General features: G+C 42.9%; 1 protein-coding gene across 43 annotated transcripts in view; it reads left to right on the forward strand.

Annotated features, from left to right (window-relative positions):
- DISP1 (dispatched RND transporter family member 1) overlaps positions 1–16,857 on the forward strand; it is a 195,130-nt gene that overhangs the window by 164,517 nt on the left and 13,756 nt on the right. For all 43 annotated transcript variants that reach the window (XM_051821374.2, XM_008268374.4, XM_051821355.2 and 40 more), the window contains 5 exons: positions 1,935–1,964; positions 11,881–12,004; positions 12,821–12,948; positions 13,297–13,394; positions 16,062–16,159. In XM_051821374.2, the coding sequence (XP_051677334.2) occupies positions 1,935–1,964; positions 11,881–12,004; positions 12,821–12,948; positions 13,297–13,394; positions 16,062–16,159 (478 nt within the window). The remainder of the gene's footprint in view (positions 1–1,934; positions 1,965–11,880; positions 12,005–12,820; positions 12,949–13,296; positions 13,395–16,061; positions 16,160–16,857) is intronic.

A 16,857-nucleotide genomic window follows, 5' to 3' on the forward strand; every position in this document is an offset into this window, starting at 1 on the left:
GTTTATATGGGTTGGAGCTAATATGTACCATATTGCAATTGAAACTCAGAAATTTAAAATAATGTATTTAACGCACTCAAAACTAGCAATAAGCCCGTTGCATCTTAAAATAAATAAAATTTTTGATGGAAAAATTTTATCTTCCAAGGCAAAATTTAGTGAGATGTGTATTATTTTGCGTTTTTGCACATCTGTTTGATGTGTGGCTTACTAGAAGATAGCAGAATTCTTTTTTATTTATTTATTTATTTTTATTTATTTTTATTTTTTGACAGGCAGAGTGGACAGTGAGAGAGAGACAGACAGAGAGAAAGGTCTTCCTTTGCCGTTGGTTCACCCTCCAATGGCCGCCACGGCTGGCGTGCTGCGGCCAGAGCACCGCGCTGATGCAATGGCAGGAGCCAGGTACTTATCCTGGTCTCCCATGGGGTGCAGGGCCCAAGCACTTGGGCCATCCTCCACTGCACTCCCGGGCCACAGCAGAGAGCTGGCCTGGAAGAGGAGCAACCGGGACAGAATCCGGCGCCCCGACCGGGACTAGAACCCGGTGTGCTGGTGCCACAAGGCGGAGGATTAGCCTAGTGAGCCGTGGCGCTGGCCTATAGCAGAATTCTTACATTTGCTTCTGCAGTCAGCCTATTGCAATCTACCATTTGGAAGTATTTGAAGAAACTCTGGTCTTTGATAGATCCGTAGCTGGAAAGGGAAGGGCCTCAGGAGTTCCTAGCAGTCTTCAGACCACATCATGAGAACCACTGTACTTGGAAAGAATGAAACATGAGTAGTGGATTCTGTTCGTTCATCAAGTATTTATTAAGTGCTTACTATGTGCCAAGTAAACTAGGAAAAGAACTAATCTGGTAGGAATAAGAAGTTTGGAAGTTGAGACTGAGTTTGGAGTTTCTTATCTGGGGGTGCGGGTGGGGTATGAATCATGAGAGGGACTGAGAACATAGAGTGTGGGCAAGAGCCGATTGGAAATACAAGCTCAGACTTATTAAAATGCATGATGAGGGCCAGCACTATGGCGAAGTGGGTAAAGCCACCACCTGCAATGCCAGCATCCCATATGGGTGCTGGTTCCAGTCCCAGCTGCTGCACTTCCGATCTAGCTCTCTACTATGCCATGGAAAAGCAGAAGATGGCCCAAGTCCTTAGGCCCCTGCACCTGTGTGGGAGGCCAGAAGAAGCTCCTGGCTCCTGGCTTCAGAGGGGCTCAGTTACAGCTGTTGTGGCCATTTGGGGAGCGAAACAGTGGATTAGTGGGTTATCTCTCTCTCTCTCTCTCTCTCTCTCTAACTCAGAGTTACAGAGAGGCAGAGGCAGAGAGAAAAAAGTCTTCCATCCGCTGGTTTACTCCCCAGATGGCCGCACTGAAGCAGCCAAGACTCTAACCAGCACTGCAGGCGGTGGCTTTACCCATTACAACATAGTGCTGGCCCCAATAAATCTTTTTTAAAATGCATTATGAAATTAGACGTGAAGAACTTGGAAAATGGAGAAACAGCCAATATCTTGAAGAGGGAATAGAATATTTCTAGTATGAGAAGCTATCAATCAAAAAAATATTGGGAGATCAAATAAGGAAGCAGCTTGGGTTGGAGATTCGAGGGTATGAGTTCCTGCTGGGGCGGGAGGGGGGGGCAGTGAGTCTGGTAGCTGCAGGTCTTGGTGCGGTGTACACCAAGGCTGTGTTCCGACAGGAGAGTGGTGTGGAGCGAGAAGTGCTGCCTCCTGACTCCAGTACTGAGAACTCACCCACCAGTGCACAGTGGCCACCATGCAGCGCTCAGTCCACATGTTTAACATCTCTCAAATCGTTCTCCTTTTAAAGCTTTCCAAGGAGAGGTAACAAGTAAAACAGTCGAGACAAAAGTGAAGCCTTCGTGTTAGGATGCTTCCTTTCTGATGGTTTGATCTTTGCTTTTTTCCAGGCCATCCAGACCTTTCAAGTTGCCAAAAAGGTAAGGTAGTCAGTGTCCTCTTACTGATGTGAGCTTGCCTGCATGCTTCCCCTGCTCGCTCGCCCTGCTCCACACTTTGCCGTGCTGTCTGCCTTTCTCCTTCGTAGTTTTTGAAGGAAAAATAAATGTCTTGTGAGTTGGCTGCTTGAAGAATCCCATATCTCTAAAAGTGATTTCAATCCCAGGGCAAATTTTTAGGCCTTAAATTCTGTTTCTTTTGAGTCATTTATACTTATCTAATTACTTTGTGTTCTTTCCTGTAAGGGATTGGCTTTTCAGTTTCTTACTTGCTGAGGAAAGAGAGACAGACAGACACACACACACACACACACACACACTACCATCACTTGAATTCATGGCAGTTTATCTGAGATAGGTTGTCTAAAAATTTGTGTTACCATATTAAGATGGAGGTATTTTTGTGTGAAAAATTTTTTTAGTTTTATTTAAGGTATACAGATTTCATGTATTTCATATATATACAGATTTAGGGAAATAGTGATACTTCCCACCCTGCCCTCCCTCCCACCCTTCTTTCTCCTCCCTCTCCTACTTTCACTCTTAATTTTTATAAAGATCTATTTTCAGTTTACTTTATGCTCATAAGATTAACCCTACATTAACTAAGGAGTTCAACAAATAGTATGAAGAAAAAAACACTATTCCTCAAAAGTAAGGACAAGGGTTGTAAACAATCATCAAATCTCAAAGTGTCACTCTCACTCCGATACATTACATTTTGGGTACTCTGTTAGTTACCACAGATCAAGTGAGGATGTGGGGAACAAGGTACCCTAATCCACTGTTGGTGGGAATGTAAACTGGTGCAGCTGTTGTGGAAGTTAGTATGGAGATACCTCAGAAATCTGAAAATAGATCTACCATAGGACCCAGCCATCCCATTCCTGGAGTTTACCCAAACAAAATGAAATCAGCAGGTGAAAGAGTTATCTGTACCCTCATGTTCATTGCAGCTCAGTTCACAATAGCTAAGATATGGAATCAACCCAGATGGAATCAACCTAGATGTCCATAACTGATGGCTGGATAAAGAAATTATGGTATATATACACTGTAGAATACTACTCAGCAGTTAAAAAAATGAAATCCTGTCTTTTGTAACAAAATGAATGCAACTGGAAACCATTATATTTTAAGATGTATCTTTTCAGCTGGCGCCACAGCTCAATAGGCTAATACTCCACCTGCAGTGCCGGCACACCGGGTTCTAGTCCCAGTTGGGGCGCCAGATTCTATCCCGGTCGCTCCTCTTCCAGGCCAGCTCTCTGCTGTGGCCCAGGAAGGCAGTGGAGGATGGCCCAAGTGCTTGGGCCCTGCACCCCATGGGAGACCAGGAGAAGCACCTGGCTCCTGGCTTCAGATTGGTGCGGTGCGCCAGCCGCAGCACACCAGCCGCAGCAGCCATTGGAGGGTGAACCAACGGTAAAGGAAGACCTTTCTCTCTGTCTGTCTCTCTCTCACTGTCCACTCTGCCTGTCAAAAAAAAAAAAAAAAAAAAAAAAAGATGTATCTTTTCAGTAGAGAGAAATTTTAAATAGCTGTGAGTTTCTGGAAATAGGCATTATCTCATTAGATGTCCTTATAATTAAGAAACTTAAGCATGTGGCTCAGCAGGATAAGTCACTGCTTGTGACGCTGGCATACCACATGAGCACTTGTTCAAATCCCAGTTGCTCCACTTCTGATCCAATTTCCTGCTAATGCACCTGGGAAAGCAGCAAAAGATGATCCAAGTGCTTGAGAACCTTCCACACTTATGGGAGACCCAGATGGACTTCTAGGCTTTTGGCTTTGGCCCAAAGTCCCAGCCATTGAGGCCATTTGGAAAGTGAATTAGCGGATGCAGTGTCTCTCTCTGTCCTTCTTTCTCTGTAATTCTGCCTGTCAAGTAAATAAAATAAATCTTTAAAATAGCAATAATAAATAAACTAAAAGTAACCTTTGAAATCCAATTGCTCAGATATTGATAACTCTGAAGCCTACCTCAAGGGAGTTATTATCTTTTTAGAGTGAAATTACTACACAAATTTCAGTAGAACTCTAAAACCATTAAAATACATTTCTTTTTCAAATTGTGATAAAATATAAGGTAAAAATGGCCATTTTGACTGTTTTAAGAGTACAGTCCTATGGCATGTGAACATGCACATTGTTGTACAACCATCCCCATCATCCCTTTCCATCCAAAACATGACCTGCTTTCATCTTGAGAAACTGAAACTCTGCGTCCATTCAACAGAAGCTCCCATCTCCCCCTCCCACATCCCTGGCAGCCCCCATTCTACTTTCTGTAACTTTGATGTGGCTTCTCCTGGTACCTCACAGGAGTGGAATCAAGCAGTATTTGTCCTTTTGTGGTTTCCTTATTTCACTTAGCTTAAAGTTCATCCTTGTCGTAGTATGTATCAGAATTTCCTTCCTTTGTACAATGGAATAGTATTCATTTGTATATATAAACCAAAATTTGTTTAGCCAGTTCTTCCATTTTTGCTGAAAAAAATTACACAATATTAAACAATTAAAAACTTGGAAAAAAGATGAGGGAAAGAGCTATGCAAATAAATATGTCATATTAGGAAAATGAATTTCATTTTTCTAGAAATGTTAGGGCTTTCTCAAATGACCAGAACTTGCATTTTGAAATGACTCTTGTATTTTTCTCTCTGTTGGTAGATTGTTATCTTTAAGAAGTCTTAATTTCTTCTGTTTTGTGTGTACATATACGTATAAATACAATTTTTTTTGGACAGGTAGAGTTAGACAGTGAGAAAGAGGGACAGAAAGGTCTTCCTTTTCGGTTGGTTCACCCCTTAAATGGCCGCTGCGGCTGGCGTGCTGTGCCAAACCGAAGCCAGGAACCAGGTGCTTGCTTCTGGTCTCCCACATGGGGTGCAGGGACCCAAGCACTTGGGCCATCCTCCACTGCACTCCCAGGCCACAGCAGAGAGCTGGACTGGAAGAGGAGCAACCGGGATAGAATCCGGCGCTCCGACCGGGACTAGAACCTGGGGTGCTGACGCCACAGGCAGAGGATTAGCCTAGTGAGCCACAGCGCTGGCCATAAATACAATTTTTTAAAAAAAAGCTTTCCTGATTTCCTCTTTTCCTCTCTAGTTGGTAGTAATGTCTCCCTTCACTCACAAAACATCTTCTAAATCCCTCTAAAATACACCTATTTTTACCTGGTTTTTGCAGATATTTGTATACCTGTGTGATTTTTCTTTTTTTTTTTTTTAAGATTTATTTTATTTATTTGAAAAAGTTAAGGAGAGACAGAGAGAGAGGTTTTCCATCTGCTGTTTCACTTCTCAAATAGCTATAATGGGCCGGCGCCGCGGCTCACTAGGCTAATCCTCCGCCTAGCGGCGCCGGCACACCGGGTTCTAGTCCCGGTCGGGGCGCCGGATTCTGTCCCGGTTGCCCCTCTTCCAGGCCAGCCCTCTGCTGTGGCCAGGGAGTGCAGTGGAGGATGGCCCAGGTGCTTGGGCCCTGCACCCCATGGGAGACCAGGAAAAGCACCTGGCTCCTGGCTCCTGCCATCGGATCAGCGCGGTGTGCCGGCCGCAGCGCGCCGGCCGCGGCAGCCATTGGAGGGTGAACCAATGGCAAAGGAAGACCTTTCTCTCTGTCTCTCTCTCTCACTGTCCACTCTGCCTGTCAAAAAAAAAAAAAAAAAAAAAAAAAATAGCTATAATGTCCCAGGCTGGACCAGGCCAAAGCCAGGAGCCAGAAGCTTCATTCAGGTCTCCCATGTGGATCCAGGGGCCAAGCACTTGGGCCATCCTCCACTGCACCTTTGCAGGGAGCTAGATCAAAAGGGGAGCATCTGGGACTCGAACTGATGCCCATATGGGATGCTGGTGCTGCAGGTAGCAGCTTAACCCGCTATGCCACAATGCTTGCCCCTGCTTGCATGATTTTCTGTATTAGGCTGTTAAATTCCTTTAGGATAAGAGCTGTGTCTATCATTCTGTATTCCCAGAAGGCCTTGTATCCTTCCTATTCAATTCTAATTGTTGAATGGGCTTCATACTTTACACAGAAGAAAGACGTCTGTGTCCTATTTTTCGCATGTGAAATTTCTCAAACGTCAGTGACTTTCCCCACTGAATTGAAAGTTGATGTCACTGGAACATTGTGATTAATAACATCTTGAAATGTCCTACCCTTCAGGGACAGCAGGAATAAAGGAAGAGTTATTAAAGGAAACGAAAGGAATGGCCAAGGCAAAAAAGATTTTTAGGAAGGAAAGGATAGCTAACACTGTTCATTATTGCTCAGGTCAGGAAGATGAAAACCATAAGGAGTGAGTTGATTTTGGCAGTTCAGAAGAGCCATGGCTGCAACGGGTTAAGGACGGGTGGTTGGTCAGGAAAATGAGGCCTTACACCCTCCCCAGCATAGCTCTCTGCTTAGAGGGGAGTGGAGAAAGACAAGAGCGTTTAGGAAAAGGCAGCAAAGTGCAAGGAAAAAAGTCTTTATAAGCTAGGAGGAAAATTTATCGTGTGTGTGGGTGGGGTGTTGTTAGAATAGAAATGACCCATTTAAAACAAGCCCCCCATTTAATGTCACTGGAGCATAAATTGGCCCTGTAGACACTCGGTTTGTTTGTTTTAACAGTTATTTCTGAGATATTTCCAGAGTAAACCCAATAATAAGGTGGCTGAGAGTCTCAGAGTATATTTGAGGGATTTCCCATCGAACACCAATGAAAACTCCAGCGAGGCGGTGACCACCTGGACCCAGAGCCGGGCAGCACGCGCTAGCACAGGTCCACTACTCAGTCGTGAGCACTGCTCACTCTGCTTCTTCTGTTTCCTCATCCTCTGAAAAGAGGGTGAGGCCTTCAGATCTGTGTACTGTTTGAGACCTAACCTTCTGAGAAAGCGATGTGACCTTGTACACCGCAGCACCCTGCACAGAGCTGTGGCCCCTCACTGCAGCAGCCGCTCCGGCAGTCCGGCAGTGGGGCTTCAGAGAGAAAACACTCACCCAGCCATCCACCATCCACCGGAGAATGACTACCTGCTGTAACCCAGGGTGCAGACTGTGTTTACAGCTGTGAGGAGGCGTTGTCTAAAGGTTTCTAAAGTTAGACCAGGTGCATGACAGACAAGTAATATTTAATGTGCCAAAGGGCACGTAGTGAAAGGAACGATCTTTTTGAAAATTCTTACACTTTTCAAAGAAAATCATGCGCAGGTATTTAGTCTTTAAACTTAGAACATATACCTTAAACCTAAGAGTAAAATTAATGTATGCGTGTACAGGTGAGATTTATAGCCCATTTTAAATTCCCCTTAGTTGTCCAATTTTCCTGTTTTATTAGATTTTTATCTTGGTATTACACTTACTGTCTGGATTTCACCTACTACATGAAACTTCCACTTCTCAGCCCACAGCTGCATGGTATCTCAGCATGGACAGCAGGAAGAACCAGAAACGTTCTCAGCACTGTGGGGTGTAGAAGATACACTGGGCCGTGTAAAATTTACCCAGAATAGTTGGGCTTTGCCCCCGTGGTGCTATTTGTATGCTCAGGGGGTGATTCCATCTCTGAAGTAGGAGCAGTTGTGTCTAGGAAAGGTTAGCACGTGGAACATCTGCTGTAGAATTGTAATATAGTAAGGTTAAACGTGTTTGGGAGAAATGTGCTGAAATCACCAGTGCCATCAAGTTTCCATATGTAGGCAGTGCACGTGTAAGGTCTGTAGCAGTGCTATAAAATCAAAACCAAATGTTTTCAAAGGGAAGAAAAGCAATTATTGAATGAGATTTTGAAGGTTGCTATGCATGTGTGTGCAGATTTTTCAAGAACACAAAACAAAAAGTCTTTATATAGGCAAATGAAACCACAATATGAAAACCAAGCAATTTGGGGCCCACTGGCCTCCACTGATAATATGTTTGTAGGTTAAAAAAAAAAAAAAAAAAAGAAATGCACTACTGGTTTATTTGAAAGAGAATGGATCCATTTAAAATAAAGTATAATGAATGATTATAGAAGCCTGGGGCCATTTTCATTTCACAGGGCTGGTATTTTAAAGGTCTGAAATGCAAAGGACTCTTTTCAAAGTCTCAAACAGTGAACAGAAAGTCTCAAATGAGCTAGTGAGACAAAGGACTTTATTGCTTCAAAACCAGTCACTTTCATCTTAGTTTGCATTTGGTGGAGGAGGAAATAAAATAAGGAAAATATTTTTTGCATTGGGTGTGTTCTTGAAATGTGAAAGCTTCTGGCTTCTTAGTATTTACATTTGAACAGCCATAGTCAACATACTGTGATTTATATGTTTTCATTACAATCAAAATTATTCTTAACAGGTTATTCTGTCTTATCTACCATAATTTTTCATTAATGTGTTTTTTAAGATTGGTTTGAAAGGCAGAGCAAGAGAGAGAGAGAGAGAGAGACAGAGGGAGAAGGGGAGAGACAGATCTTCTATCCACTGGTTCACTCCCCAAATGCCTGCAACAACCAGGGCCCACGCAGGTTGATGTCAGGAGCTGGAAACTCCAAATGAATCCAACAAGGGTGGCAGAAGCCCAGCTCCTTGGGATATCACCTGCTGCCTCCCAGGCACATTAGCAGGAACCTGGATGGGAAGCATGGTAGCCAGCTCTGGAACTGGCACTCTAATCCCAAGTGGCAGCCTACCCTACTGCCCTCCCCCTAAGTTTTATTAATCTAAAATGTGCAGTCCAGTGAATGATGTTCATTGTCCTCTGGATCTGTGTGATCTGGCGTATAGAAATTAACTATTAGTGGGGCTAGGAATTTTTTATTGTGAATTTTGGGAAGCAGCCATTTGTGGTAAGTTTACTTATTCCTAAAGTCTTTAGTTCCTCTTGTGTATGAGAAGAGAGGCGACAGCATAGTGATTAAGAGGCCAGGCTCTTGTACCAGACCCAGATTCCCAGTTTTGCAACTTTGAACAAGTCTGTGCCCCAGATTAATCTCATAAGGTTCTTGTAAGAATTAAATGAAATGATATCATCTTTCTAAAGCACAAGAGCTAATTGATAATTCACATAAGTGAAGCTACTATTATTTATTTTCCTAAGATTACTTTAAAAGAAGGGCAGTAGAAATTCCTGCACAGTGCTCCCCTAAAGCATACTTATGTTGTATTTTAATTTTCTTATTAGAATTGTAATTTGAAGCAAATACTCCACAAAACCAAATCTTTGAAGTTAAGAGATCAGTACAAGCCGGCACCGCGGCTCGATAGGCTAATCCTCCACCTAGCGGTGCTGGCACACTGAGTTCTAGACCCGGTCGGGGCGCCGGATTCTGTCCCGGTTGCCCCTCTTCCAGCCCAGCCCTCTGCTGTGGCCAGGGAGTGCAGTGGAGGATGGCCCAAGTGCTTGGGCCCTGCACCCCATGGGAGACCAGGAGAAGCACCTGGCTCCTGGCTTCGTATCAGCGCGGTGCGCTGGCTGCAGCGGCCATTGGAGGGTGAACCAATGGCAAAAGGAAGACCTTTCTCTCTGTCTCTCTCTCTTTCACTGTTCACTCTGCCTGTCAAAAAAAAAAAAAAAAAAAAAAAGAGAGAGAGAGAGAGATCAGTACATAAAACCAACAATCCATTCTTGGAGAAATATATACTATAGAGCTTTTTCCACAATGACATTGAGAGATACCAGTTTTATTTGTAACTGCTAGCATGATTTTGAAGAAGTAACTCATAAATATTGTTCTGACTCTGTTTCTAGTCAGCCAGAAGCAGCCATGATAGCAGCCAAATGAGCTAGCATTGCTGTGAGTTTGAGAGTTGTGATCCACAAGTTAAGGGTTTTAGTCTTCTTCTAATAATAATAATATTACAAATTCAGGAAATCAGAAGTTTACAGAATGCGTTTTAGATTTTAGAGACAGTTCAGTTTAGTTATCTTCTTTTGGGCATTCTGTTCATATCAAGACCTGGAAGTATCAAGACAATAGGAATGGGGCAGGACCTTCTGGGGGGCTGTAGAAACAGGTCTTACAGGGTATGGGAGGGCTGGCTGGAAGGAAGAGTTTCTTGACAGGATTTGGTTTCCACGATGGATGAAGAGACTGAAGCCAGGCTCCAGTGGCTGGAGACCGCCAGGGTGTGGCAGTTATGAGGGTGTCTGTTCATTTAGTCACTAACCACGTTCTGAGCACCTTCTAAAGGGACTGTGCCAGGCACTGCTAGAGCTCTGAGTAGACAAAAGTCTCTATTTTCATGGGATTCAGTCTAGTGGATAAGTTCAGTATAGTTTTAGCTAGAAGAAAAGTTATAGGTTAATGGGAAGGGTTTGGTTATTTTTTTAAAAAAGATTTATCATGGCGCCGGATTCTGTCCCGGTTGCCTGCCTTCCAGGCCAACTCTCTGCTATGGCCCGGGGGGGCAGTGGAGGGTGGCCCAAGTGCTTGGGCCCTGCACCCCATGGGAGACCAGGAGAAGCACTTGGCTCCTGGCTTTGGATTAGTGCGGTGTGCCGGCCGCAGTGGCCATTGGAGGGTGAACCAATGGCAAAGGAAGACCTTTCTCTATCTCTCTCTCTCACTGTCCACTCTGCCTGTCAAAAAATAAAAATAAAATAAAAAAAAAAAGATTTATCTGGGGCCGGCACTGTGGCACTGTGAGTTAAAGCCCAGGCCTTCATGAAGCGCCAGCATCCCATATGGGCGCCAGTTCTAGTCCCAGCTGCCCCTCTTCCAATCCAGCTCTCTGCTATGGCCTGGGAAAGCAGTAGAAGATGGCCTAAGTCCTTGTGCCTCTGCACCCACGTGGGAGACCCAGAAGAATCTCCTGGCTCCTGGCTTCGGATTGGCGGAGCTCCAGCCATTGCGGCCATCTGGGGGGGTGAACCAGCAGATGGAAGACCTCTCTCTGTAACTCTGTCAAATAAATAAAATAAATCTTTTTAAAAAAGATTTATTTATTTAAAGGGCAGAGAGAGAGAGAAGGAGAGAGAGAGAGAGATCGAACTTCTGTCCGCTGGTTCACTCCCCAAATGGCTGCAATGGCCAGAGCTGGGCCAATCCAAAGCCAGGAGCCAGGAGCCCGGAGCTTCATCTAGATCTCCCACATGGGTGCCAGGGCCCAAGCACTTGGGCCATCTTCTGCTGCTTTCCCAGCTACATTCGCAGGGAGCTGGATTGGAAGTGGAGCAGCCAGGACTAGAACTGGCGCCCATATGGGATGCCAGCACTTCAGGCCAGGGCTTTAACCCGCTGCCGGCCCCAGGCAGCTTGGTTTCGTTATTTTTAAGATTTACACTGTATCTGCGTGTTTACAGGCTGTGTTGTTCTTAAAGAAGTGATACAGTAAAGGTACTGAGAGAGAATAACTGCAGAAACAAAAGGTCTGAGAGCTGGCAGAAAGGACAGACTTTCTCTCCTCTTACGAGTGTGGATTTTAGAGCTTCTCAGGCACAGATGCAGACGTAAAGTGCAGGTTACTCCCGTAACCTGTAGCATCTGACCTCTGCTCTTTATCACAGAATGGCGCGTCCTTGCAGTCTCCAGCAACTGTGGTCTGGCTTCAGTCTCTTGCTGACTGCAGGGACCTCTCCTTTACCAAATGCTGCCATGACGCCCTCTCTTCTGGATCCCTTCCCACACCCTGACTGACCAGCTTCACCCGGAGCATCTGAACCTGGACGCCTTCCAGAGGCCCTGCCCCGTGCCTTAGTCTCTTGACACTGCAGATCTTCATAGGAACGGAATGCCCGATGGAAGTTGACTAGATTTTGTAATTTCCTACTACAATTACATTTAAATACTTATAATCCCACTAGATCTTTTATTGAAAAGTATTTGTACTAGGTCATGTGAAGATTTATCAACTGCTCTCCTGGGTGGCAAAAGAACTCTGCCTTGCTTCCTAAGAGGGCTTCTTTGTAATTTTTTCTGCTTTTATAGTTACGCAGCCCTGATTGCCGACTGGCCCGTGGTGGTCCTGGGCATGTGCACCGTGTTTATCGTGGTCTGTGCCTTGGTTGGACTGCTGGTGCCCGAGAGGCCTGACTTCTCTGATCCACTGCTGGTAAGGACGGAGTCTGTACAGTTTCTCTGTTTTCTCCAGCCTGACATCGTCTGCAAAAGTTACGTATTTCCATACGTGTTGTATTAGGTTAATTACTATCTCATTTCTTTTCTGACCTTCTTAATCCACCAGTGAATCTTCAACTCTTTCTGAAAACTAAACACATATTTTATCTGTATCCTTGGGTTCTTAAAAGGTCAAAGAACTTGCTCATCACCCAGTATCTAGACATTTTGGGTGTTGGTCCTCCTTTTTAAGCTATAAAGCATTAAATTGGCAAATCTGCAGACCATAAACATATTTTTATAAATATACTGTTTCTTTTTCCACCCAAAGAAGTTAAAGGGATCTCAGTATTACTGATAAATAACCAGGATCTACTTTTTAAGTAAGTGTTCCTCTGGCATGGAATAAAGAGGGAAATAAGATCAAGAGGAATGCTAAACTCTTCATAAGCACTGTAACAATGCATAACATAATTTAATTTTACCATAGTTTTTACAAGATAAAAATAAGTATCTACTAAGTGCTTAAGCATGAATTAGAAAGATAAGCCTCTGACACAGTTGTTTTCCTTTCTCCTGAGACATACAGCATACCAGAGACTCAAACTATTTTGTCACAGTAAATAGGTAATCATTATCCTGTCAAGTCATCTTGTTTTAAAGCAGTTCTCCTCCAATAACTGCGAGGAACATCTGTATTGTCTGTTGAAAGCTGTACCTCACTTTGACATTGCTTTCCCAAGCTCTGATTATAACTGTACTTAACCTGAAATGAAATATACTAATGAGAACTTATAATATTTTACTTTAGGGTTTTGAACCAAGAGGGACTGCAATAGGTCAGAGACTGGTCACATGGAATAATATGGTGAAAAATACAGGATACAAAGCAACATTAGCAAATTATCCTTTTAAATATGCAGATGAACAAGCCAAAAGGTAACTGTTTTTATAAAACTTTGAAGCAAAATAATGCTTAATGAATTCCTCTCTTAATATGGCTAGAGCAAAAAGGTTAAAAGTAAAATGTGTGGTTCAAAATCATTTGCCACTAAATTTAACTTCTCATTGTCATTTAAAATTGTATTGCCGTAGGATAAAAACATGAGATTTTATATTCTTTTTTCAGAAATGAAATGAGAAAATGTATATTAATCGCTTGTTAATCCTTCCAACTTAATATTAAGCACTGGAGAGGTAGCTTTGAGAATGTGCTGTTATAGGTACACAGAATTGCCTTAAAATAGCTAGACCTTTACCGAGGATCAAATTGTGGTTCTGTTTCAGCCACCGGGATGACAGATGGTCAGATGATCATTATGAAAGAGAAAAAAGAGAAGTTGACTGGAACTTCCACAAAGACAGCTTTTTCTGCGACATTCCAAGTGAGTGGCATTGTAGCTGAACAAACCCCTCAGCAATGTCCTGGCATTCAGGATTGAACGTGATCACAGTCTGAACTGAGAGCGGTGTGGCTAGTCCCACAGCTCCACTGTTGCCATCAGGTGTTCAGAGGTGTTAGCCAATTAACTTCTTACTTGACTCCTCTAGATTAGTCAACCTCTAGTTTGAATTACCTATTTATAATAAAAACAAATAAGAAAAAGAGATGGTTGAGTTATACTTAATTTTAAGGGGGCATATAAATCTAATAAAATTCTTAACTTTTCTCAAATTTTAAATCATTTTTTAAAAATTTCTTGTATTATTTCTAGATTAAGTAGTAAGTATATATTTTTGGATTTAATCCTGAAATAACCCATTGTATTGTTAAAAATAAGCTTTGATTCACTCAAAAAACATCTATTAAGAGCTTTTTTGTGTGCCTGCCTTGTTACTGTGCAATACAGATAGAGAGGTTAAGAAAATAAAGTCCAGAGGTCCAGAGTTTGAATGCCTCCGGGGTTGGCGCGCAACAGGAGTAAATCAAGCTAGCAGAAATGGCACCTGCTTCATCTAAACCTGTTCCCTAACTCAGCAGAATGTGGCCTTGCAGAAGTGAGGGCCCAGATGTTACAAGAATTTTTTAGAGGTCAAGAATCCAGATTTTATTGTGGAATCACCAGAATTGTAAATATTGGCAGCAAATTGGCTAAACAAAATTCAGCATAGCATAAAGTCAGCCTGAGCGCTGTGCAACTGCGGGGAAGGAGAAACACCTGGCATAGAGGAATACATACGAGTGTGTGAGTCGTTGATTAACCGTAGTGATCAGGAATGAGGACTTGGGGATAATTAGAATTTCGGATCAGGGAAATGTTAACCTTAAAGCTCTAGTGGTTCCCATGTTGGTGTTATCATTGAAAAGTCCTCTTAAATATATATTTTCTTGACTTAATAGAACACTAGAGGGCTTGATTGGGATCTTTGATTTTTCTAGTCTCAGGGTCTTTATTTGGAGCACTTCACTGTGTGAAAGTGGGAGATGAGGTGGGACCTTACATTGACCCCAGGAGGCAATACAAGTTTCCTTGTCCCTCTCTTCAAAAAATGTATCAGGAAAGTTGAGCTCTGATTAGTTGCATGTTTTTGGCTGGTTTATTTCTCTCAAAGTGTTACTGTCCGTTACTGCTTAGCCAATAGCTGTTATTTAACAGGGAGAACATGAGCAGATTCCTTAAATGTAGTCTTGTTCATATTTCAGTATTCAGTACTAAATATTTGTCTCATGAGTAATAGGTTCTGCTTTGACGAAAGCCACTACCAACTCTGTGTCATTGGAAAGGTTCCGTTTCCACAAGGCTGAGTTTGCTCCCCAAATCAGCCTACACAATTGCAATTTGATGGCGACAACAGCTGACTAAAGAAAACTTCACGATCATGAGTAAAACCTTTGGAATGAAGCTTGACTCATTAATTTGTCAACTGATTTTCTTTGTTAGCACAGTAGACATGTTAGGTATCAAAATTAACCTGCTCAGTTCATTTAGTTCATATTAAGGTTTTTTCTAATGGCTGAAAAGATAGAAACAATAGTTACTGAGCATCTATTTTTCATTTATCTCATTTAATTCTTACAACTATTTGAGATATATAAGGAGCCAGGCTCAGAGTTGTTAATCCCCTAAGGCCACACCGCGAGTAAATGGCAGAACCTGGTTATACCTGAGCCTGACTCCAAACACCCTGCTCCTTCCAGTACATCGTCCAACCTGCCTTATTCTAGAACACTTTCTATTGATCTGATTCCTGCTATTTTTATCTAGTTGAAAAGCACAGAGAAAGAGAATTCTTCCATTTGTTGGAAGATGCCCCAGATGCCCACAACAGCAGCCACCGCTGGGCCAGGTCAAAGCCAGGAGCCCAGAACTCAATTCAAGTCTCACTTGGGTGGCATGGGCCCAGGCATTTGAGCCATCTTTTGCTTCTGCTGCCTCCCAGGATACATTAGCAGGAAGCTAGATCAGAAGTGGAATAGCCAAGACTTGAGCCAGGAACCCTGATGGGGGTTGCAGGCGTCCCCAAGAGACGTTTTAACCCACAGCACCACACCACTACTCTTAAATCTGATTTCAAAGTATTTTTTCCTGGATTCTGGAATACCAGAGAGATCAGAATATGGAGTATGTCTGTGATCCTGGCCAGCATTTTAATGCTTTTAAATTAATCACCTCGCGTCTTTTCACTGTAATTAGCCACCAGAGAGGGTATCTTTGTGACCCACTCCTGATATTTCCCAGTGTATCATTCTTTGACTTTGTAAACTGTTCTGATTATGTGTTATGAAATTAAGAAGGCAGTCAATTAATTTCCTGTTGAAAGTTATTATAGATTTGTCTTCTTAATTATAGTCTGGTCAGAAATAGATTTGTTTTATAGTTCCTACAGTTTTAAGATATAGTGAATAGATAAAGGCTTTGAGCTAAGGCAATATTATAGTATCACTTTTTCTTTTTTACATTTTCTCCTGGAATTTATCAAAGGAGATAATCCCCTGCTGCTAATGAATTATCCAGGCAGCTTCCCAGTTTGAATTATTCCTGAATGATGAGTCTTATGAAATAAAGAACTTATCAACTTTTTTCTTTTTTTTTTTTTTTTCATATTGCTAGGTGACCGATACTCCAGGGTGGTATTTACTTCAGCTGGAGGAGAAACGTTATGGAATTTACCTGCAATCAAATCAATGTGCAATGTAGATAATTCCAGGGTATGTAAAGTAAAACCGAGATCTGTTTAGCACAAATAAGGTTGTATGACTGAAAAACTCCTCTTACTGCTGACCTGGTGTCCAGTCAGGAAAGCACTGCAAGACATACCTGCTAAGGACAGACTCCAGAATGCCAACCTTGCCTTCTTCTTTTAAACAAGGATTTTTTTTAAAAAAAGATTTATTTATTTGAATGTCAGAGTTACAGGGAGGGGGAAACAGAGAGATGGATCTTCCATCTGCTAGTTCATTCCCCAGGTAACTGCAGTGGCCAGGGCTGGGCCAGGCCAAAGCCAGGAGCCAGAAGCTTCTTCCAGGTCTCTCGCATGGGTGTCAGGGGCACAAACACTTGGGTCAACATTTGAGGCTTTTCCTGGGCCATTAGCAGGGCACTGGATCAGAAGTGGAGCAGCCAAGACTCAAACTGGCGCCCATATGGGATGGCAACGTTGCAGGCAGTGGCTTTACCTGCTATGCCACAGGGCCAGCTCACAGCCTTGACTTCTTTCAGTTTCCAGGAGCAGAGCGGCCCTGTGTTCCCCCACCTTCAAAACATGCCATCTTCCTTAATAAAGATCCCAGTCTCTTGCAACTTACATTTTCTCTCCATGTTGATCTTTTCTATTACTTCAGAACAGTAGTTTAATGTCGCTCCCCGTCTTCGTGGAGGAACGACACAGGACCCTGCGCTGTTCTTT

The sequence above is a fragment of the Oryctolagus cuniculus genome, chromosome 13 (assembly GCF_964237555.1).
Source record: "Oryctolagus cuniculus chromosome 13, mOryCun1.1, whole genome shotgun sequence".
NCBI lineage: Eukaryota > Metazoa > Chordata > Mammalia > Lagomorpha > Leporidae > Oryctolagus > Oryctolagus cuniculus.